The sequence below is a fragment of the Ovis aries genome, chromosome 18 (genome assembly GCF_016772045.2).
Source record: "Ovis aries strain OAR_USU_Benz2616 breed Rambouillet chromosome 18, ARS-UI_Ramb_v3.0, whole genome shotgun sequence".
Taxonomy (NCBI): Eukaryota; Metazoa; Chordata; class Mammalia; order Artiodactyla; family Bovidae; genus Ovis; species Ovis aries.
Genome location: NC_056071.1, coordinates 62111986 through 62136435, shown reverse-complemented (window position 1 = coordinate 62136435; position 24450 = coordinate 62111986). Strand labels below are relative to the sequence as shown.

Here is a 24450-nt window from a genome sequence, read left to right as displayed (position 1 = left end):
TTAGCCATGGGACCTGGCACATTACCCATCTTCCCCAGCCCGCAGTCTCCCCACCTATAAAAATGGAGAAACGGTACCTAACAGGTACGGTACTGGCTGTAACTGTCCCTCCCTGAGTGCTCCCATCCTCCCCTGTGGGGTCCCCCCTGCAGATCAGCTTGGGCCCCCACAGACACATTCCCCCACCTGCTCCTTCCCACACGTCTCCTCAGATAGACTGTGGATGGCCTAAGGACAGACTCCCGTATTCCAGGGCCTCAGTCAGTGCTGATGGAAGGGTGGAGTAAGACTGGCTAACCTGACAGTTAGGCACCAACATGTAACCAGTTACTGTTCGTTGTTTACCACATCTAGTCTTCTCCTTGGGGAACAGGGGGCCTGGAGGTCTAGCAGGAACATGGGGCGGGGTCTCTCTATAAACGGATGCAGCTGTTTAAAGAGGGAAGGGCCCTGGCAGGCAGGGGGGCTGGTGTGCGGCCCTCCACAGCGCCTGTTCTGGCCCAGGAATAGAATCCTCGCTGCTGTCTTAGCAGCCACTGTGCCGTCTCTTTTTGTAACTCCCCCAGAGCGCTTATTATAGAGCCTTACACTTGGATGTGAATTGTTTGTTGACTAATTGTCCTTATGTCCAATTTATTTGGTTCCCTCAGGGAGTCATTGTTGTGGGGTTTAACTCGAAATAAATGTTGACTTTTAATGTACCTTCTTCTTACCATCCACAAGAATTTTCAGGAAAATATTTCGCATTTTAGCTTAGCTTTTAACATTTTCCTGTTTATGAGCGTATTCTGAGGAAGTTTGATCAGAGGAGCGAGAATGAGGTGGAGGCAGGTTAGGTGCTCACATCTGTGTCCTGTGGGCACCGTGTAACACTTGGTCTGAGTGGTTTCAGAGGTTCTGTGTGAGTATTCAGTCATGTCTGACTCTTTGCGACCCCATGGACTGTAACACGCCAGGCTCCTCTGTCCATGGGATCCTCCAGGCAAGCATACTGGAATGGGTTGCAGTTTCCTCCTCTAGGGGATCTTCCGGACCTAGGGATCAAACCCCCATCTCCTGCATTGGCAGGCAGATTCTTTATCACTGAGCCACCAGGGAAGCCGATTTCAGAGGATTTACGTGCTTTAAAGAAGCATACCTGGTTTGTACTTCTCACTTTGGTCATCACAGCTTTAGTATCTTTGTCTTCTAAAAATAAACCAACAGCGATGACAAAACCCAGATCCTCTTTCTTCTGAAGGCTAACAGGTTAAGGTGAAAGAAAACTGTTCACATGCCGTGGATTCTGTGTTACAGAATGCAGTAGCCCTGCCCCTGGTCCTGGAAAAGAATGGGAAGAATATGTGCAGATCCGGTCTCTAGTTGAGAAAATACGAAAAAAGCAAAAAGGTAAATGTCTTCGAGTGATCTTATTCTAATAATATCCTGTGGAGACCTGGCCCAGGCAAGGCAGTGCGGTTTTGAGAAAGAAGGTCTCCGCATGAAACCTTAGGCCCCCATGCCTGTCTGGAGGGTGTCTGTGGAAGGGCTTCTAGGTTGGAGGGGATCTGCATCAGAAAACCGTCAGGGTTTTTCCCATTTCTGAGGTGCTATGACTGCTTCGGAAAGAATAAAAACGTTAAGCTTCAGCTGGGGGGACTGTGTCTGGGGACTAAAATGGTACAACTTTCACTGATCTTTATTTTATGAAATAGGTTTTTAAATCTGTTTTGGTATCCTGTGTTTCCTTCAGGGTTTCAGGTCAGTACATGATGTTGTATGGTCACCACACAAATATATCCAGATTGATTAGTGTCTTGTTAAATAAGATTTATGATGAACTCAAATCTGTCTTGATTGAATGAGAGGGTTAGTTATATTTCTCAAGCTGTGTTTTTCCAGGGTGTATTCAGTAGGCATCTTAATGATTCTCAGCCAGGCTGGCAACAGGGTCAAGTGTCAATTTGGAAAAGCTTCTTCAATATACCTATTGTTTTTGTGCTATAAAGCACAAAAAATAGATTTGTATGCAGGCCACAGGGAAAGTGGAAGGAGAAAACACAGTAAGGAGCCTGCATTTAAAAGGATGAAAGAACTTGGCTCCCTGTTTATTTATTGCCATGGAAGTGGGAAGGAGGCTGGTTTTTCCCTTGCGCTGGTAGCTGCTGAGTGTTGGTGCTCTCCTGTAGTATCTGCACACATGCAGGCTTCAGGTGGGATGGTCTCAGACCCTCCGTGGGGACCGGCTCTTCTAGAATGTGTTTGTTTGCGCTAATTTGTACACTGTGCTCATCCTGGCTCACCACGTTGATTGCCAAAAAGTTCTATTCTGTCCTGAGTAGAGATCGTTTACTACCGCTGGCACTGAAGTTAGAGCACTCATTTGTTCTCAGTAAGGGAAGAGTACATTTTGTCTTAGAGTATCCCTCACAAACTTAGTTTTCTCCAGTTAGCAGATCTCTCCTGGCACAGCCCTGGGATCCAGTTAACCGTGAATTGTGTTGTGGGGACATGGCCACAGGCCCTGGGCTGGGTGCCAAGCCCAGCATCTCATGTGGTTAAAGTTCCTGTTCTCTCCTTATTCCTCAAAAAAATGATGATTTTTCCTATGCATGGCTTTTCACCTTTTTTGATATTTCAAACGTGCTCCAAGGCCCAGGAGAGCGCCCCTAAGCATCCACTGTGTCACTCTGGACACGGGCCCGAGTCTTGTCAGGTCAGGCTCTTCTTTCCTTCCTTTGCACCTGCTGGTCCCATCTCTTCCCTTCCCTCTGTGCTTTGATTGGTGCTTACGTTTGTTTTTAAGAAAGGAGGTGTCTCAGGAACAGCTGAAGCCACACACTTCCACCCATTCCCGCCCCCCCCCCCTTACCCCCCTGGCCCAGGGGGTTTGTCTTTCCAGTGAATGTGTTTCTGCTTCATTTCTAACCCCATACAAATAGATGGTACTAATTGGTATTTTAACAGTTTACTTAAATGCTGTCATACTATTGCATTTTCAAAAAAAAAAAAAAACCATTGTGAGGTTTTGTGTTTTAGTCACAGTGATACATATGGGTCCTGCTCATTTTAGATGCTGGGCGGAATACAGAGCTCAGTTGTGCTCTTAATCGGGGTCTAGGGCTCGCCTTCTACACATCTCCTCGTGCACATGTGTGCATTGCTGATCTTGGTGTCTGTAGGAGTTTTGAGTGTGCATATGAGAGAGGGCAGGTTGCTCTGGAAACCTGCATGGTCAGAAGGCTTCCCATGATACCATCCCTTGATAGCACCTGATAGAACCTAACAGCCAGTGTTCATGTTACCTGGGATCTGCAGCTATTTCTCTGTAACCAGCAGGGGCAGTTAGTGTTTTAACTTGCCTTTCCTGTCGCTAGTTAAGGTATGCACTGTGACTGTCTGGTGATCAGTTCCTATTTTTTTTTGAGATTGAAGTCTTATTACTATTTCCAGGTAGTTAGTTCCAATAGTCTATTTTTTATTTTCTGTGGCAGTGTGGCTGATGCATGTCCTAAAAGTTGCTCTTGTTTTCTGACACCTGGATGGGTATAGGTCTGTCTGTTACTTTTGATGGAAAAAGAGAAGATTACTTTCCTGATCTAATGAAATGGGCCTCTGAAAATGGAGCCTCTGTTGAGGGTTTTGAAATGGTGAACTTCAAAGAAGAGGGCTTCGGTTTGAGAGCAACAAGAGATATCAAGGTGAGTTTGTAGGTAAGCTGTGGTACAGTCCACAGCCCCCTCCCTGCCCTGCAGTCTCCTAGCTGGTCTCATGGGTCCGGAGGAGCCTCGACTCGGGGTTCAAGGCAGCCCCTTCTGAGTCATCCCTGGAACTGTACTGTTAACCAGTGACCTTGTGGTGGATTGGTTGCAGGGTGGGGTGGAGGATTGGCAGTGTTGAGGGTGGAGACTGTTTTCTGGATGGATAATTAGTTCCTGGAGGTAGCACTTACTAAGATGCCAGCTGCAGAGGCGACGGGAAAGAAGGGACACGTGCTCTTCTCCAGCCTCAATCCTTCCTTCCAGCTAAGGGACCAGTGGCCTGCCTGACAGCGGCCTCCCTGACAGCAGCCTCCCAGCAGCTAAGGGAGCAGTGGCCTCCCTGACCAGCTCCAGGCCCCCCTCTGGTGCTCACTCCTGCCTCTCCTAGAGGAGGCATAGCAGTCTTGATGGTTCTGGAAAAAGGAACTGGCCTTTTTCTCCATGGAGCTGGTTGCCATGTGTGTCCACCTCCCACCCTGGGAGTTTACAGGGGAGGCCTGTGGGGCTCCAGTCCTGCCTGTAACTAGGTGGGGGAGTCAGTCTAATTCTGGGATTCCGTAGGTGACATTTTGTGTGACCATCTGTTGTATTCTTGTGTCTCTCTCAGTCTGTTCAGAATTTAGGTGGAGGAAATGGATGTTATTTATTTGGGTCCCCTCAAACTCCCAACAACATTTTTGGTCAAGTTGTAGTTTACTTTTCAATGATACATTGATAAGCCATACGCTGTTTTATTAGATACCTGTTGAATAGCTAGTATGTGAATAGTCCCTTGTTTATCATCATACCATGCTTCCCTAAACACCAGGCTTTTTCCCTTCATGCTGCTTATAATGTATAGTATAGTAAGGGACCAGACACACGTGAAAGGGAACGGGAGATGCTGCTGAGAGGTCCGAGCAGACAGATGTCTCAGGAGAGCAGCCCTGGGGGTATGGATGCTGCCTGCAATGTCTTGGTGCTGGTGTCTTCATGGTGTGCATGAGTTTTATTTTTTTTAAGCTTTACTGAAGCATAATTGATACATAAAACTGCACATCTTTGATGAACACATCTTGATGAGCTTGGACATAGGCATGCTCCTGTGTGGCGCCATCACCTCTGTCGGGCACCACGACAGTGTCCATGCTTTAGGCACTATAGACACGCACACAGGACTGCCTGAACCCGCTTTAGGCAGTATAGACACGCATGCAGGACTGCCTGAACCTGCTTTAGGCAGTATAGACACACGTGCAGCGCTGCCGGAACCCGCTTTAGGCAGTATAGACACGCCTGCAGGACTGCCTGAACCCGCTTTAGGCAGTATAGACATGCACGCAGGACTGCCTGAACCCAAGCCTTCATGTTGCCAAGACAGTGAGGTAATGCTGTTGGAAAAAATCAGTAACCAAAACATGTCTTATGGGCGTGTGCTCTCACTGGTAACTGTGCTAACTGTGCTTTGAGGGCAAGCATGTAGGGGAAGGTTACTCTGGCCTCAAAAACTCAGTAGTGATTCACACTGGCAGGTTAGGCTTTTTGTGGGAGGTAGGATTTTGTTTTGTTTTTAGAGTTAATGTAAGTATAGCAGAGTGAATAAACAGGGTGGTTAAGAATCCTCCTTTCAATGTAAGGGACACTGGTTCAACCCCTGGTCCAGGAAGATCCCACATGCCGCAAAGCAGCTAAGCCCACGTGCCACAACCACTGAGCCAGCTCTCTAGAGGCTGCACATCGCCACTCCTGAGCCCAGCTGTGCGGCAGCTCCTGAGGCCTGCCGCCCCAGGGCCCGCGCTCCGCAGCTAGGGAGAAGCCACACAGTAACGAAGACCCAGCGCAGCCAGAAACAGATGAATCTGTTAAACAGAAGAGTAAATAAGCACCCTGTGCTCTAGCCCACATTGTTCTGTTTGCTTCACAGTCAAGCTGAAAGCCGCTGTTTTCATTTTTTTCTCAGTATCTTTAGTTTTTCTTTGGGTGGTGGTGTTTAGTTGCTCAGTCGTGTCTGACCCTTTGTGACCCCATGGATTGTAGCCTTCCAGGCTGCTCTGTCCATGGGATTCTCCAGGCAAGAATATCGGAGTGGGTTGCCATTTTCTTCGGATACAGGATTCAAGATCATGCCTATACTCATTAAACTATAATACAAATTTTTATATTTAGAAGTATGTTTGATAATTAGAAATGAAATGCCAATTGGCAACTTTTAAGTTGTGTTTCCTTATGACTGGATTTCTGACCATGGATGTGGTTGGATTGACAATTGTAACATGTTTTGGTAATTCTAGTCTTCTTATTTTTTCCTCCTAGGCAGAAGAATTATTTTTATGGGTTCCACGAAAATTACTAATGACCGTTGAATCTGCTAAAAATTCAGTGTTGGGTGAGAAGAATTTCTGTTCATTGAAAGGAGAGCAAAAATGATAAAAATATATAAAATTTCATTTTGTAGGGCTAAGGACCATCTTTGGTTGTTTTCTCAACTAGTGAGATATTTCCCACAATCCCCATGAAGTGTTTTCCATGCTCCTAATTTGACTTAGTTGAAGAATGGCAAAAGAATGGGGCACTTAAACTCTAAATGTTATGAGGCTCTCTGGTTGCTTCTGTAACTTTAATGTATCTTTTGAAATGAACACTTTGTAAAGCAGTTTGCGGCACTAATCCTGTTAACTTCTGGGTTAATTCAGGACCCTTGTATTCTCAAGACCGGATTCTTCAAGCCATGGGAAACATCACACTGGCCTTCCATCTGCTGTGTGAGCGGGCCGACCCTAACTCGTTCTGGCAGCCCTACATTCAGACCCTCCCCAGCGAGTACGACACCCCCCTCTACTTCGAGGAGGATGAGGTTCGCTACCTGCAGTCCACACAGGCCATACACGACGTCTTCAGCCAGTACAAGAACACGGCGCGGCAGTACGCCTACTTCTACAGGGTCATCCAGGTGAGCAGGTGCTGGCAGCGCGGGGGAGGGGGGGCACTGAGTGCTTGAGTGCTGCCCTGAAGAGTTTTGCTTTCTAAGGGAAGAGGCATGGAGGGCATGTTTCTGTTTTTACCGCATGTCACGGAAATGTGGTTGGAATCCATCTGATTGCCTCGGTGCCCACTGTGAAAACAAGCAGCGGTTACTCCCATCTCATGAAAGTCATGACGTTGTTCTGGAGACAGAAGATAACCTTGGAATGTTAGAAGTCGCTCAAGTCTGTCTGATACAAGAAGATGCTCTAAGTCTAAATCTTCCAAGAAAATGAAAGTCCCTTTATGGATTCTTCATATATACATTAGCAGTAGTAAAGTACCGACAGTTGACTTCTTTATGTTTTTCCAAGTGTGCGCTGTGTTGTATTAATTGGAAGTAGTTCTGAGGGGAAGTGTCACGCAGAAGTCTCTGCGCGGTGTCGAGCGTTTGCTTTCGCCTCTCTGCTCCTTACTGTGTTGCAGCGGTTCAGCCAGCATCCCAGCGTCTGCTTTCTGTTCAAGTTGGTCAGCACTCAGATGGGGGGCCAGCGTCCCGGCTCCCTTGGAGCTGAGAAGGGGCGGGGCTCTGCTTCCCGATGCGCCCTGTTTCTCATTTGCCCACAAATCAGCTCCTGGGCTTCTGTGCCTCATGAGTGGCCAGTGAAAGATGAGCTGCTCCCTGTTCTTTCCTTTGGGCAATTTGATAACCTGAATTACGCTTGATATGGTTGTTCCTGTAGCTGGTCTGTCTCTGCTGTGTTTCATCTGCAAGAAAGTGTGATCTCATTTCATTGCGACAGGAAACAAATGTTTGTCTGTTCAGCATGCTTACTGCACAGGAATATTGCACTCAAAAGTTACATCCTTCAGTGGGTCAGATACTTCAGATATATTAAACAACTGTATGACTCTTACCTTCAAGTAGAAATCTCTGCTTTTCTAAACTTTAAACTTCAGGAAGTTGTTAAGAATTATCATACAGTATCTATACATTGTTTACTTCAAGTGTGCTTGACTTGAAAAAATACTGATGGAGCCAAATCAAAATTTTGGTTATTCAGTTACTTTGCACCTACCATCCTGCAGTCTGAAGCTTGATGTGGTTCTTCATGACCTGAAAGGGTTGTGCTTTTGTTCCTAGTTCTTATTCGTGTGTCTTAGTGATTAAATGTGAAGCTGACCCTGGCAGGTCTAAGCCTCTGTCATGTCTTATCATTAGGCAGCAACCTGGAAACTAGCTCTTTCCATGAATGTGTTTCTCATGTCGGGGCAGTTAGATGGCAAGTGCCAGCGGCTTGCCCTGAGAGGGAAGGAAGGTAGCGCCTCCGCGGTCAGGTCAGGAATTCTGGAACTATGCTGGGTCTCCTGACAGCTGGCTTGGCAGAATGACCCCTGGGTTCTCATTGCACTCACTGGTCTGTTGATTTCAGTCTTAATGAAGTAGTGCAGTTTTGCTTAGGCAATGAGATTTTTAAAGACTGAGTCACTAAAATACTCTCTTAACAACCCTCTGAAATAAACCCCCTTAGGTGATGCTGAGGTGACTGAATTATACCGAAGTCTAGGTAGTAAGTTGTATTTATTGTGAATATCTTAGGAAGTAGAGAACATTCTAGAAATAAACTGTAATTCAGAGGTTTTTCTAAGAATAATAAAATTCTCACATAACTAGCAAGAACAGTTTGTATAAATTATAATGAATCCAAATATCCTTAAAAAGAAAACCCGCAATCTTAAAGCACTAATGGATCTATTTATCACTATTCCTTATTGTCATTGTTGTTTAGTCGCCAAGTTGTGTCTGACTCTTTTGCGACCCCCAGGACTGTAGCCCGCCAGGCTCCTCTGTCCATGGGATTTCCTTTATTTATTATTCCTTTTTATTGAAAAATTTAGCTGATAATCATGAACCAGGATATATCAAATGTGAAATTATAATCGTCAGACAAATGTTGGCTTTTTTGCATAATTAAGTCAGTCTTGAGTATTTGAAAAATAATGGTCATGATTTTGAAAAGGACGAAGGGGGTCAAAAGGTAAAAAGAAAAAACATTACAGAATTATAAAGTTTAAAAATATTTAGGGTGAGATAAAACCGTGTTTTTCTTGGCTGTCAAAAGTATCAAACTGAAGAGAGAGCAAAGGGTATTTGTGCCCATATAACAGGTTCCTCTGTTCTACACCAGTGCTTCTCAGCTGGGCGGTCAGAGGGCATTTGTCCTTGAGAGAGTGTGTGGTGATGATTTTGGTTGTTAGGTTTGGCGGGGTGGAGTGTGGGGGTGGGGGGCCCTGCGACGTACAGGGCAGCCCCGAACGAGGAGTCGTCCCGTGCAGATGTCAGTAGTGCAGAGGCGGAGAACCTTGCTTTGTGTTTATGCAGTGAGCACAGCACCTCAGACACCAGTGTGATTCCAGAATCCCTAGTGATTGGAAGGGCCTGACTGGTGTGGGTGGCTGGTAGGCCGGAAAGTCTTCCTGGGCCACTGCCAGCCCTGCCCCCCAGCCCCCCGGCATTAGCTGCTGGCTGTGGCTGGGGGAGTATGTTTGAAGTGCTTTTCTGTTGCTGTCATTTAACAAACATCACTTCTTTTTAAACATTTACAAGTCTATAACTAGGTTTGGAGATGTTTGAGTTGTTAGGGAGTCAAGATGAGACCCTTGTAATTGCATTTTGAAAGTGAACTCTGTCTGGTGGACTGCCATCACTGCTCCGCATGAGCTGTGAGAGTTCAGTCAGCAAGAGGGCAGTGGACCGACGGACGGGAAGGACCTCGTGCCCCAAATGGGGCTGCCCTCACTAGGGTGGTCTCAGGAAGGGTCGAAGCAGCAGTGAGATGATCTGCCCGCGAGAGAGGTTGCACAGGAAAAACTCAGGCTCTGTGGTGACAGACCTGAATTGAAGTCCAGACTTCTGTTGTTTAGTTGCTCAGTCGCATCCGACTCCTTGTAACCCCATGGACTGCAGCACACCAGGCTTTCCTGTCCTTCTCTGTCTCTCAGAGTTGGCTCAAACTTAGGTCTATTGACTCGGTGATGCCATCCAACAGTCTCATCCTCTGTCACCCCCTTCTCCTTTTGCCTTTGATCTTTCCCAGCATCAGGGTCTTTTCCAGTGAGTTGGCTTTTATCAGGTAGCCAAAGTATTGGAGCTTCAGCTTCAGTCCTTCCAGTGAATATTCAGGGTTGATTTCCTTTAGGATTGACTGGTTTGATCTTTTTGCTGTCCAGTGGATTCTCAAGAGTCTTCTCCAGCACCACAGTTCGAAAGCATCAACTCTTTGGTGCTCTGCCTTCTTTGTGGTCCAACTCTCACATCTGAACAGTATGAAAAGGGAAAAAGATATGACAGTGGAAGATGAGCAACCCGCCCCCCGCTCCACGGTTGGTAGGTATACGATATGCTACTGGGGAAGAGCAGAGAAATCCTAATAAATATATTCATTAGCTAAATTAAACGGGGTTCAGCATTAGTTGCTTTAGCCTGCCCCTCTGTGTTTGCCCCCTAATCTGGGAAAGTAGAAGACCACTTTGCAGTATAACTGTTGTCAGCACAGATTGGGTTGTTCAGCAAAGCCCTCAGCAGAGTCCAGGGCCGTGGTGCCTATGGGTGTGAAACACAACGGAGATGGCGGTTGATGCCACCCCTGCCGGGTAATGGAGAGGGTGGCCTCTGGAGCTGGCCTGCCAGGGCTCCAATCCCCAAAGCTTTGTTCTGGGCAAGTCTCGGAGCTTCTGATTGCTTTTCTGTAAAATGGGCTAATACAGCATCTGTCTCCCAGTGGCTGAGTGGGCAAAGAGAGTTAACCTGTGTGCGGCGCTCCATCCGGCAGTACTTGTCACGGAAGCACTCGTCCATTCCTGTTTTATTGTTTAAGTTGCACCTCCTTCGTCTTATAGTACCTCATGTTAGTGTTTAACTTTCCTGCTAAAATCCCTACTGGGTGTGGATAATAAAGCGCTTCCTTACAGGAATTAGGCCTAGAGCCAAGTGACTTTAAAAAAAATTAATTAGTTAATGTATGGCTGTGCTGGGTGTTTGTTACTGTGTGTAGACTTCCTCTAGTTGCGATGAGCAAGGGCTTCTCTCTGGTTACGGTGTGTGGGCTTCTCTCTGGTTACGGTGTGTGGGCTTCTCATTGTGGTGGCTCCTCTTGTTGGGAAGCATGGGCACTGGGGCGCATGGGTTTCGTTGCCCTTGCGGCGTGAGGGATCTCCCCAGAGCAGAGCTCAGACCCATGGCCCCTGAATTGGCAAGGCAGATTCTTAACCACTGGACTACCAGGGAAGTCCTCCCAGGTGACTCTTTACAAACTTGAAATTGCTTCCATACCTCATGCTTTTGTTGTTATTGTTGTTTTTTTTTTAATCTCATGTTTTAAAATATTAAATGTTAGTCACTCAGTCGTGTCTGACTCTTTGTGACCCCACGAACTGTAGCCCGCCAGGCTCTTCTGTCCAGGCAAGAGTACTGAAGTGGGTAGTCATTACCTTCTTCAGGGGATCGTCCTGACCCAGGAATTGAACTTGGGCCTCCCACATTGCAGGTAGATTCTTTACTATCTGAGATACCAGGGAAGCCCCTTAAATATTAAAAATTCATGCAGTTGTTTGTTTGCTGAAGTTTGAAAATCGTGTGAGGTGACTTTCTGTCAAGGTAGATGAGCATTGTAGGAACCAGCAGTGTTCTCCCATGACCCTGCATGCCACTGCACACCCCTAGGATCCAGCAGGAGGAGCTCGGCTTTACGTGGAGTGAACACCCTGAGTCCCTCGGTGTGGTCAGTCTAAGGGTGGTTCTTTTTCAGGAAAAGCAAATGTGACAGTCACTTGAAGTTAGTAAAAATAGGCAGCAGAAGAGATGATCACAGATTGAAATACATCAGAATGAACTTTCATAGCAAATTTCTTTTTTCCCCACACTGTACACTTTTTATTCTGTATTGGGGCACAGCCGAATAGCAGTGTTCTGGTCGTTTCAGGTGAATGGCAGAGGGACTCAGCCATACACGTGCATGTATCCATTCTCCCCAAACCCCCCTCCCACCCGGGCTGCCACGCAGCACTGAGCAGAGCACCACGCGCTGTGCAGTAGGGCCTTGGTGGCTATCCATGTATGTAGCAGTGGGCACACGTCTGTCCCAAATGCCATAACTGTCCCTTCCCTCTGGCAACCATAAGTTTGTTTTCTGAGTCTCACAGAAAATTTCTTAATCAGTTATTTAATTTCTGTGTCCATTGCAATGAAAGCTCCAGGCAGCCCAGAATGAGATGTATTGCTGAAACAACCAGAGGGTCTGGGCTGTGGAGAAGAGGGTTTTTGCATAACAAAAACATTCATGACAAAAACAGGTGTAAGCAACAGTTATCTTTTTAAAAATCATCTTTGGAGTCTCGCTGTTTGTCTAGTTTCAGGATGTTCTCGCTGCTTATAAGAAGTCTTCAGTAATCATTAAGAGTGAACAGGACTGTTAACTTGGTGCTGCTGTTACTCGTGTGTTCTTACCGTATGCTTTTCCAGGCTTGGATATTGGGTTTTGGCCCCTGGTTATTCACACACAGATTACTTCAGCGATGAATTATCCCCCAGGGGTAAGGGCAGGATTACAGCAGCCTGCAGTTAACATTTTCAGTGTAGTGACCTGCCCTGAAAACCCCTTTCAGGGTCTCAGGCACTCTGTTCCGGGAAAAACATGCCTGTGTGCTGCAATGACAAACCCCGGCCTACCATTTGGGGACTGAAATTCCAAAACAGTTTTCTGTTATGACTTGCAATTTAAAGTCATTTTCTAGGACCTGTCCTAAGCTCTGCATCTGAACTAAAGCCCGTTCTTTGTCTTCTGAGCTGACCTCTGGCTGGAGGGTGTGCCGGCCGCGGCCTCCCGGGGCACCAGCGGTGTGACGCAGGCACGCCGGGTCAGCGTGTCTGGTGGTGGTCCGAGCTCCCTGGAGAGGAGTCCGGAGAAGTGTCTGTAGCCCTCTCGCTTCAGCTTTCAGCTTGTTTGCTCTGAAAGAAAGCTAGCACTAGCGTAATGTCTAGCAAGCACAAATTCCTCTGCTACCGTTCTCTGCTGCTCTGCATTCTTTGTTTTTATGTCTCTCTCTCCCTGCTTGTTATTGCCTCAGACCTAGGGAGATAATTTCCTGTGTTCTTGCCTCCCAGCGTCTCTTTGGTCAAGGGTTTTTCAGTGTGGCTGTTTGCAAGTTCAGGTTACTTTCTGTCTTTAGCTTGCTTCCCAGAGTTGGTTCAGAAGCCTTTCCAGGCCTCTGTTGGGCCTCACCTGTGCAGTAGGGCTTGGGCTTTGCAGTTTTTCAGGGTTTTTACATTATGCCTACATCGTATTCTTCTTGAGATGTGCAGTGTACAAGGTGTCTTTTAGGGGCTCAAAGGTGATAGTGTGTAACCAAGGCCTCAAACTCAGGGACTTTCTCTTGCATGTCTGTGTTAAGATCTAACACCTGCTGGTGAAACATTATACTGCAGCTTCATGGTTGAGATATGTCCACACCCAAACTCAGGAAGCTAAAGTTAGAAATTGTGGCTCAGCCAAGTGCTGGAAAAGGCTCGTGGGGATTGAGAACCTGCGTGGTGGTAGGATTTCTGTCTGTCTGTGAAGGAGGGGCCAGGGAAGAAGAGAGGATCAGTGGTGGAGGCAGAACTTGGCCTTTGAAACTGCTGCAGAGCTTTAACCAATAAAAATAACCTGATGGCCAGGGCATTCCAAAGTTTGGCTCCAAGTTGGGACTTTTGCATGGACATATATGAGTAGTTTTGTGACAGAAATCAGTGGGAATAAAAAGCAGGATTTAGTTTAAACCCAATTTTGAAGCAGTATGATTGTGAGAAAGGGAAGAAAATCTTGACTCAACATAGATGAATAATAGTCCAAATGTGTCTTGCCCATGTCAGTGAAAAAGAAATGACTAGATCCTGCATGGTGGGCCAGGCCCTGGGTGTGGCCCGCCAGCCTGTCCCAAGGTTGAGAGTGCACTTGGAACGTGCACCTTTTCCCATGCTGTTGACTTGGAACAGGATGCTGTTTTAAGTAAGTTCACGTGCTCGGGATTTCACAGCATAGAGGTGTATCTGTAACAGTACTGTTTCCGGTTGATCTCATCACATGCGTGATTTGTCCACCTTCCTTGGGTTTCCTCCTTTGCACTGGTTGAATCTGAGAGATGCAAGGCAGGGGTGTTGAGGGGAAGCTCACTTGTGTGCCGAGTGCTGTGAATTTTAATGTTTCACAGTGTGTGTCCGTGGCAGTGGGCTTCCTCCTTACCAGCCTCATGCTGCAGGATACGGGGAGGCTGTGTGATGGTGGTCGTCGTCCTGGACAGGCAGCTTCCCTGCTGCAGGCCCTTGGTGGCGAGGGACCCAGGCAGCCAGCCTCCCCGCCTGTGGAAGAGAGGCCGCCCCAGAGCCTGTGGCTGGTGGCCCTGCAGTCTCTGAACCCCGGGGAACGCGGCTGAGCCCCGGGCGCAGCCCTGCCCCTCGCCGCTGTCCTCGCCCCGGCAGAGCCATGTGGGATGCACGGATGCGCAGATGTGCGTTACCGGAGGCGGGTTTGCTCCTGTGTCTGTGAGGCTCGCGTCTGCATAGAGAAATCTGATTGTGCCGAGGCCTTCAGGACTGAGCAGCGGCCTTGAGTCAAGCCCCTGGGCCTCCACAGACTTGAAAGGTCCAACATCTTGACTCCTGCGGGTGATGTGTGTGAGTGTCGAGTGCTGTTTGGCACACACGTGTGAATGTGTGTGCCCGAGCAGTACCACAGGGGAGGACATGCATACGTTTCACAGAACTTGACCTCTGCTGGTGGCTGAGGTGGTGGCAGGCACCCCCCGGTTTATGCGTGGGTTTATTCCGTGTCGTCCCTGAGGCTGCGGGTCAGTAGCACTTAGGGGGTCTCTGTAGCCAGCTTCCCCCTGTGTCGGCCTCTCCTCTCCACCTGGAAGCCTGTGTCCGGGTCCTCCCTCCCAGGCAAACCCGCCCGCCCTCTCCTCCTGCCCTTGGGTTCATGCCCCTTTCTTTCTGTTTTCACCCATTGTATCCTCCTGGTTGTTGAGTCATTCATCTGCTGTTTATTGAGATCTCCAGTGTGAGGCACCACACCTGGGGAACCGGGATGAATGTCCCTGGGAGTACAAAGACTTTTCTGGAACTTTTTATTTTGAAATGATTTTCTTGGCTTACAAAAAAGTTGCAAACATAATACAAAGTTGAAAACCTGGCCGTGGGCACCGCCTCCTGGACACCCCGCTCCTGCCCTGGGGTCTACTTGGGTTTTCTCCTCAAAGCCCGTGCCTTCTTTATGCGGGGCTCTGGTTCTCAGTCTACTTCCTGACAGCGTCGTGACTTCTGACGGAGGGCGGGGGTGTGGAGCGCCACCAAGGTGAGGCAGGGGCGACGGCAGGGGTGAGAGGAGGTGCTTCAGGGGCTCGGGGTATCGAGGTGAACCCGGGTTCTGTGGTCATGGCCTCGGTGGAGACGCAGGATGTAGGGGAGAACATGATGCCCTCCAGTCTCAAGCTGTACCCAGAGGCAGCGGGGCCTCTTCCCGAACTGGGAGTGGTGCTCTGTGCCTGGTGGCCCAGGGCCCTGGCCATTCCGGGGGTGGGAGTGGCTCCCGAGCACGCTGCAGGGACCTGAGGTCACTACTGAAGATGCTTCGTGGGGACAGAGCCACCTGCTAGGGTGACCCTCCCTGGGCCCCTCATTAGGGCTTTGGTCCTGACAGTCACCCTGCCAGAGAGCGGCAGGTCCACTTTGCAAACGAGCAGTGGCAGGTGGGGTGCGGCCGGACCCCACCCCTCCCGAACCGGGGCCAGTGGGACACAGTCTGCCTCCGTGGCCCTTCCTGGTCTTCACTTTGGGGACAAAGACGTGGTCCAGTTTAAGGGCTGCTGCTAAGTTGCTTCAGTTGTGTTTGACTCTGTGCGACCCCATAAACAGCAGCCCACCAGGCTCCCCCGTCCCTGGGATTCTCAAGGCAAGAACACTGGAGCAGGTTGCCATTTCCTTCTCCAATGCATGAAAGTGAAGAGTGAAAGTGAAGTTGCTCAGTCGTGTCCGACTCTTAGCGACCCCATGGACTGCAGCCCACCAGGCTTCTGCATCCATGGGATTTTCCAAGCAAGAGTACTGGAGTGGAGTGCCAGTGCCTTCTCCGAGTTTAAGGGCAGAGCAGTCTTATCTTGTCTCCCTTTGGGGCTCTCATTTCGCAGAAAGCTGGGCTGTCCCTTGGACCTGCACAGGTGCCTGCTGGAGTTCCTTCCATTCCCGGAGGAGCCCTTTCCTGCCTCAGCCCCACTGTTTGCAGCGGTGGGAGAGGGTCACTTGCAGAGGAAGCTGCAGGCAGCCAGCTCTCCCCTCGCTGGGACTAGTGGTGGTCTTCTCTCATTCTCCTTTTTTCCCCCCTTATCCTTACCAGCTTGGCTTTTAATGTTAGAAAAATTGTGGAAACACTGGAACTTAGGAGAATCACTCCAGGCTTGTGTGTCCTCTGGAGGGTTTCCAGGGTCTCTGTGATCTTGTCAGAGCTTCTGGCTATCTTGCTGAGATGCTGTGGCCTGTGGCCTTGCTTGCTCCTGATAGCTGGCCTTGAGCAGTGTTAATCTGTATTAAATGAATGAGTGTTGTCCTTACCACGCCCTCATTTAAGGTTTCTGACTTTGTAGATTGTTCGTCTTAAACATGTCTAATTTTTATCATTTTTATAAACTCAAGCTGCAGATAAAGAAATTTTAAAAATCCTAATCTGTGTTTTTAGTTGTTTACTTGTTTTGTATAAAATTATAACAGTTCAGAGAGATACAGGCCTCACCTTCTGGGAGCCGTGTTGTCTCTTCCAGTTTGTGTTTCTGCGGCCTCACGAAGTGCAATGCCTTTTCTCTGTGTTCTTGGTTCTGAGTGGGAGAAGCCATGCCTGTGTGCAGTTGGTGGCATGTATTCCGTCCTGGCAGTGAAGCGAGGGTACTGGTTTGTGGTGTCTGTACAAGGGGAGACGCTGGGCAGCCCCACACTCCGGGTTCTCCTGTAGGAGTTTTCCAGGTAAGGCTCTGGGGTCTCTGGGCTGCTGTGTGGCTGTCTCTAGCCCTTGCCTGGCCTGCTGGCGCTTCCCTCTGGCCATCCTTCCGTGAACCGCAGCCTTCCTCCCCGTACTCGTCACCTGGGCCTCTTGAGAAGAGCTTCCAGCTTTGCTGATCAGAGTTAGGAATGGAAGTCCAGCAGAGCCATCACAAGGGTAATCATGCTTGGCAAAGCTGGCTGTGTGTCTAGCACTGGGAGAGCTTTCTTACCTTTTATTCCGGGAATTACTGCCTTCCCGTAAGAATCTGAGACAGAATCAAATTAGATTCAGCAGAAACCCCCAGGCCCAGCCCCAGGTCGTTGGTAGTTTGCTTCATTACCCCAGAGCTGGGTACCACCCCCTTTTGCAGGTGAGATGGGCTGAGCAGGTTTGAAACCCAGATCCGCCTGACCCTGGAGGCTGTTTTTCCCAACTTCCCTCGCCTCCACAGATCTGGTCTCTTTACAATTCCTGTCTCCTCCTCTGGCCCACGCTTTACTGGTCCCGGGCCTTTCCCACAAGTCTGATCAGTAGAACTTTCTGGAAAATAAGAGTTTAAAAACAAAAACGCCAAAAAAATCTTTCTTGAGCTTCTTAAGCCCCCTGAGATCTGTATCTGATGATTACATTCCCTATCCTCTGGGATAGGATTTTGGAGTTTTGTTTTTTGTCTTGAGTGTGTTGATAAAGCAGGAACCTGCTTCTAGTTTTGAGACCTCTGACAAGCACCCTTATAGGAGCAGTCTTCCATGCTGGCAGCATATCTGCAGCCACTCGTGCTGGTTGATGTTGATGCCCCCATTCCTTTCCTTCCCTGCAGAACCGCTCCGCTTTTGTAACTGCACATGACCCAGGAAATTAAGGCTCAGGCTGCCCGCATCCCATGGCCGCTCTGTGTATCGTCCTCACCTTCTCTCAGGGAGAGGAACGTTTAGAGTGGAGTTAGGAGAAGGGAGGAGACAACAGGAACCGTGGTAACACCAGTTTTTGTGTTATTAATATGTCATTATTACCCGAGTTGAGCCTGGGGTCTCTCAGCAGCTGAATGTGTGAGCACAGCTGGGACTGTCCACCTCCGCTGTGCTTTAATACCGAGTGGAAGAGTGAGCTTGAGTGAACTTACTGACCTGCATGGAGTGGGGTGGCGAGGACAATCACTCTGAGAAAACAGGATAGTGACCTTCAGAGAGCGGTCAGAGGGGCCCGTGTTCTGTTGCCCTTATTCCATGAGGTGCCTGCCATGGGTTAGACACACCCAGAGTCCAGGCTGCCTGACCTCCCTGGATCTGAGAGCTGGGGTGTGGGTGGGGCTTTGCTGTTGGTGCCGTTGGGGTTGCGTGCTTCTTGCTTTTGCTCTGCACACTGACTCTGCCTAGGACTGATGCTGGCAGACAGTCTGTGTGAGTATTCGGTGTGTTGTTCTAGCCCTGGTGGGTTAGACCAGGCAGACTACATCTTTTACCATCACGGAAACTCTTCAGCAGCATGTTTCTGCTGCTACAATTATTATCCAGAAGATTGGCCCATGTGATGTAATAATTTTCAAATGGTCTTGTTAATAGCAGCTTCTACATGAGCTGTGCCTTCTGCACCCAGCTTGCCAGGTTTCAGAGAAGTCAGTGTCCTGTACAGGAAGGAACAGTCGCTTGCAGTCTGAGCGTGTCACCTGCTGGGTGCATCTGCGCAGGTTAGGTTGGAGTCTGCGTCCCGTATCTGTAGAAAGGAAATACGGGCATCTGCTGGCCAAGCCGTATAGAACAGAGAAGAAGGCACCCTGCAGGCCCAGCACCCAGGAGCCAGCCCACAGGCACACTCTGCTGGTCCCTGCCCGCCCCAAGGCCACCCTCTGATCTTTGTCGGGCCACTCAGGGTTCAAGCCTACAAGGTAGCCCTTTGCAGCATGAGGACCACTTAGAAGGCCAGTCCTTGTACAGAGGCAAAATCTGCCTCCCTAGAACCATCGTTCAGAGCCATTTCCTGACTTAGAGTGAAAGAGTTCGCCTTCTGCCATGACAACTCCTCTCCCCATCTTTCCCCGCTGCCCTCCGGCGGAGGCCTTCAAACACCTCTCTGAAAGGTGCACCTGCTTGGAGCCAGTGGCTTACAGAGTTAGTCAGGAGCTTGCTTGCTGGCCCTCTGTAATCAGTCCAGTAGAGAGTGATATTTGGGCCTCCCTAGTGGTCTGGTGGTTGAGGCTTCCCCTTCCACTGCAGGGGCTGCAGGGTGGATCTCTGGTCAGGGAGCTCAGATCCTACACAGCTAGTGGCCAAAACACCAAAAAACACGAGCAGAAAGCACATGGATGCAATATTGTAACAAAATTCAATAAAGACTTTAAAAATGGGCCACATCAAAAAAAGGTCTTAAAATGATCTCTAGGGGCATAGATTGAAAAAATAAACATGGAAGTTCAGAGAAGGAAGAGTCCATTCAGCTGAGAGGTTGAGGAGGACTTTTTGTTTTTTGTCGCTTTAAACAGGGAGCAGTGGTGGGTGGAGAAGGTGACGTCAGAGACGGACCCCCCACTGCTCTCTGCCCTCACCTTTGCCGACTTTTCCTCCCAGCGCGTGTCAGAACCTGACAGTGTCGTGTGTATTTCTCCATTCATCTGTCTGTCTGCCCAACCACAATGTCAGCGCACTGCAGGCACGTGCTGTTTCATCTTTAGCTGAAAGGCACCTAACACATCACCGGGGCTCAGTTTATTGATTGAGTAAAGCCACCAGCCAGTAGCCGAAACCACAGGCAACGGCATTGAGCAGAGCTGGTCAGACACTGCCTTTGTTTGTTTCCTCTGTCACAGCCAGTGAGAGGCGCAGTTCTGCTTTACTCCTGAAGGACAGGCCTGCCAGGCCTCTCGGGTGGGCGGTAGCCAGGCTGGTTCTCGGCTCGGCTCAGACCCCAGAGGCCCTGCTCTCCACACGCTACCGCCCTCCCCGCCCAACTCAAGAGTCCCAGAACTCGGGCCACCTGTTGCCCGGTCGTTTATTTCTTGGCTCCTCAGGAACCTGCACAGAGAACGCAGTGACACCCCACTCCAGTACTCTTGCCTGGAAAATCCCATGGACAGAGAAGCCTGGTAGGCTGCAGTCCATGGGGTCGCTGAGGTCGGACACGACTGAGCGACTTCACTTTCACTTTTCACCTTCATGCATTGGAGAAGGCAGTGGCAACCCACTCCAGTGTTCTTGCCTGGAGAATCCCAGGGATGGCGGAGCCTGGTGGGCTGCCGTCTGTGGGGTTGCACAGAGTCGGACACGACTGAAGCGACTTAGCAGCAGCAGCAGCAGGAACCTGCAAGGTATCAGGAGCAGACTTCTGTGTTCCCTGGCTTACTTCTCTTCTTTTTTATAGGGAGCTTTGCTTGTTTTTTGTGTTTAGACCGCTTTCTAAAATTGTCCGTGGTTTGTAAGAGATCACCAGCAATGACTTTGTGGTCACATTTCCAGGTTCTTTCAGTGTTCAAGTCGGTTATTTTCTTGTTTGTTTTTATTTTCAATCTGGAACAGTTTGGACTTGTTAAAATGGCTGGGGGCTTTATTGCTGTCATTTCTTCTTTCTTAGGAATTCATTTTTCTTCTAGTGATGACAGATACCGGCCTCCCTTCCAGGGGGTTTCTGCACTTTTGACCTCTTGTGTCTAGGTCTGAGTAGAACCAGTGAGATCTTTTCATAACCTGAATTGTGTCATGCCGCTGGTACCATTATACTTGGGAAAGCCCAAAGGGCGGGGCTGCCGAGGTGGCCGCTCCCGCCCACTTCAGGTGCATTCTTGGGCCCCCTCCTCCCCATCACTGCTGTCTGCCCCCTCTGTCTGTGATCAATTCCCCGGTGTTGCCCAGCCTCTCTGGCCAGTAGCCCAAAGGGCTTTGCCGTCTGCTTCTCTGCGGGGGCTCCACCCTGGTCTTTGAGTGACTGCTTCCTTCTCAGCCTTCTGGTTTCAGCTGCAACATTTGCAGTTCGAGTGTGGCTTTCCTTTCTCTCAAGTAGATCTTCCTTATCTACTGTGTTAGTGTGTTAGGTAGGACTCTTCAGAGAAACAGAACCAATAGGCTGTATGTATGTTTATCGTTCAGTCGCTCAGCCGCATCCGACTCTGTAACCCCATGGACCATAGCATGCCAGGCTTCTCTGTCTTTTACCAACTCCGGGAGCCTACTCAGACTCACGTCCACTGAGTTGGTGATGCCATCCAACCATCTTGCCCTCTGTCCTCCCCTTCTCCTGCCTTCAGTCTTTCCCAGCATCGGGGTCTTCTCTAATGAGTTGGTTCTTAGCATCAGGTGGTCAAAGTTTGGAGCTTCAGCATCAGTCCTTCCAATGGATATTCACGATTGATTTCCTTTAGGATTGAGTGGTTTGATCTCCTTGCAGTCCAAGGGACTCTCAAGAGTCTTCTCCAAAAGCATCAAATCTTTGGCGCTCAGCCTTCTTTATGGTCCAACTCTCACATCCACATACGACTACTGGAAAAACCATAGCTGTTTATATAGAAGGAGTTTATTTTAAGGAATTGGCTCTCATGATTATGGAGGCTGGCAAGTCCAAAATTCACAGGATAGGCCAGCAGGCTGAAGACCCAGGAAAGAACTGTTGTTTCAGTTCAAATGCAAAGGCCGTCTGCTGCAGACTTCACTCTTGCTTGAGTGAGGTCAGGCTTTTGTTCCGTTCAGGCCTTCAGTTGACTAGCTGGGCCCCCGCCCCACCAGCCCCCCACACTAGGGCGGCCAGTCTGCTTTACTCAGAGTCCACCAGCTTAGATGGTAAGTGCCTCAAAGAGCAGCTTCACAGGAACGTCAGAATCATGCTTGACTAAACATTTGGGCACGTGGCTCAGCCAAATTGACACACAAAATCCACCTTCACAGCAGGCTTTTGTAAGATTGATGTATTAGTCTGCTATCTGTATCCTCCTCTGGAGGGTCCTTGCTCTCCAGGCCCAGAATGACACTGTGGGACCTGCAGAGCTTGGGCAGAGTTTGTTCTGAGGGGGAACCGATCACCCGTAAGTTTTCCACATGACTCTCACGTGGCCAGGGCCTCAAGGGAGGTGAGTGGCCAAAATCCAGCCCATCTCCCACTTCCCAAGCTGTGTCCCCGCAGAACTGCAGGCAGCCATTTCCAGTTTGTGCAGAGGTCTGTGTCAGGGTGCTAAGCCTGATGGGCCCTCAGAGGAGCCACATTGATGAGGGCTGCCTGAGTCTAAGAGCAAGGCCTTTCCGTGCACACAGCGGCCCTGGACGTGTGTGCCCGGGTCTGTCTTCCAAGACACGAGCCATGCAGTGAGGGGGGGATTTATCAGGTCCTCTGCTTTTAGCAGGCTTGCTTTCACCGCTGTCCACATGACTGATGCATACGCTCTTGGGCAACTGTATCTTCCTCTGTTAAAAAAGATAGTCTGTATTTTCTAAAAGATGATGTGAAATGTACTTCACTGCACTGTTGGCTTCTGTCCTTTCATTCTCACCTGGTGCCCACGACCAGGCTCTGTGGCTCCGAGTCAGAGTTCCCTGCAGGGGCGCTGGGGGCCGTTCTTCACTTCCCACCAGCTCTCCTCCTGCTGCGGTGTCCCGTCCGCTCCAGCCAGGGCTCCCTAACTGCGCGGGGCCTGGGGTCCCCTCCTCATGTGGCTCCAGTGAGCCGCCCCGCCTCTGCGTGCTGCTGTGTGGCCATCTGAGACCGCGGGGATCCCTCCTGACCCTCTTCCCGGCTGTTTCCTCCTGAAAATTACCGGGTGTCTCCACCTCGCATACAGCTGTGGCAAAACGCCTTGCGATTATCGACAGTTTGAGCCTGAATTATATTCTTGGAGAGCTGTTACTTTTAGGCCCACCTGTGTTCTGTAGTCCTTAAGCTTTTCACGTGTTACGACTTGAGTTATTTTGTCCTTTCATGAATTAATTTTATTCTTTCAGCTTAAAAGAAAAAAATATTAGTCTTTGAAAACATAGATGGATACTGTATTTTTATTTACATTCAGCCTCATCAGGAAAAAATTACAATAGTATTCATTATAATTTTTTGAAAGTCAAATATCTACCTATTTAAAATATCTTCTAATAATGGTGGTGTTTTGCTGAATGCTGGCTTCTCCTCTCAGTCAGTGCTGGGTGCTCTGGGGAGATAGAAAAGTCCTCTGAGGCCCTTGCCTGGTGGGAGTTGAAAGAGAGAGAGGAGGAAGACACCCAGCAGGAAACGTTGAAGAGCAAAAATGGTAAACTGAGGCCGTAACTGCTGTCCGAGCTCCTGGGGGCAGTCAGGCGGTACCTGAGTTGGGGCTTGAAGGGCAGAGTGGTCTGGCCGAGGGAGGGAAATGCCGTCAGCCATGGGGTGGCGTCAGGGGCGGCAGGACATGTTCTGAGGATGGGAGGCAGCGTGGCCTGCTGAGGCTGCGGCCGTGGAGTTGAGGGAGGTCGTGCAGGGGTGTGCCGTAGGGACCAGCTCCCCGAAGGCGGGTCTGGGCGCCTCCCTGGAACACTTGCAGCCTCTGTGGCTCAGGCCAGTGTGGGATGGAATAGCTGTAGCCTCCGCAATTGCGTTTTATGACACCTGCTCAGGCGCCTCAGTTTCCACAGTCCCATCCAACGCTGTCTCAGCTGACATCAGGGGATAAAATGTGGTTTTAAAACATAGCCTCCTGTTAACATAATTCACCAGAAGCCAGATTTGAGCATGTTTCAGTGATATCAAAAAAGAAGGCTCCAGGAGTGGACATAAACAGGCAGAAGGCCTGTTGCCAGGAGCTGGGAGGGAGGGAGACCACGGAGGCCTTGAGCAGGCCTTGGGGATTGTGCCTTTTGTGTCATAGGGAGCCCCGGGCAGCAGAGTGGTCACGTTGCCTGGGTTTGTTTGCTTGCTTACAGATAACCTTGGAGCAAGGAGGTCAGAAGACCAGTTAGCCTGAGGAATTTGAGAAGTATTTAAAGGTCTAATTGACAGTATCTGGTGACAAACTGGCTGAGAAGAGTTTGGGAGAGAGAGAGTGTAGGATGGCCTTGCAGTTTCTGGAATAAAATGGTTTTAAGTTTATTATGTTCCCCTTGTTCCTAAACTGATTTCCCCACCCTTCCTGTATTTCTAATCTTTATGATTTAGAAAGGAAACTTTTGATCCTAAATTTCTAGCTTATTCTAACTTATTTAAACCCAAGACACTGAAAGTAATCCTTATATCTGAGTTTTCAGTCCAGACAGGTTTGTTTTATACTTTGGAATATATGTTTCAAGCAGAAGTCTTTTGTATGCACAAGTCAAGCCTGGAGCAGATCTTTACTGTGAAATGATAAGCATGCGAAGGTGGAGGTTGTAATGGAAGTGCTCACTCAGCCTTAACCGCAGTGGCAGGTGCACAGCGGCTCGTCTGAACGAAGGGCTGTCAGATGGGCAGCTTTCAGTTTAAATGTATCAGTGATTTCAAGGCTGTCTCCAGTGAGTTCTAAAATCTTTGTGTCAGGCTCACTTTTTCCCTTAAATGGTGTGAAGTCCTTTAAAATTAACAAGCCCTATTTTTTTTTTTTTTTTTTTTGATGGTGTTGACATCAACTGTTACCATCGGCTTAGAGGTCCTGGCTCTTGTGTGGTCTTCTCATCAGTCTAATGGGAGTTAGTAGCCATGGTTTCTCAAACCAGAAGGACAGCAGCTCCCCATTAGCAGGCCAGTAGGCTAGCTGGGGGGACTGCCTAGACACGGCTGCTGTGTCTGCA

The 24450-nt window shown here is 49.1% G+C and overlaps 1 protein-coding gene across 14 annotated transcripts in view; it reads left to right on the top strand.

The window, feature by feature from the left end:
- SETD3 (SET domain containing 3, actin N3(tau)-histidine methyltransferase) overlaps window positions 1–24450 on the top strand; it is a 76966-nt gene that overhangs the window by 16819 nt on the left and 35697 nt on the right. For all 14 annotated transcript variants that reach the window (XR_006056916.2, XM_027957380.3, XM_042235475.2 and 11 more), the window contains 4 exons: window positions 1297–1389; window positions 3532–3680; window positions 6033–6105; window positions 6413–6669. Coding sequence is in view for 13 of the 14 variants with exons in the window: in XM_027957380.3 (XP_027813181.1) it covers window positions 1297–1389; window positions 3532–3680; window positions 6033–6105; window positions 6413–6669 (572 nt within the window). In the remaining variant the exon portion in view is untranslated. The remainder of the gene's footprint in view (window positions 1–1296; window positions 1390–3531; window positions 3681–6032; window positions 6106–6412; window positions 6670–24450) is intronic.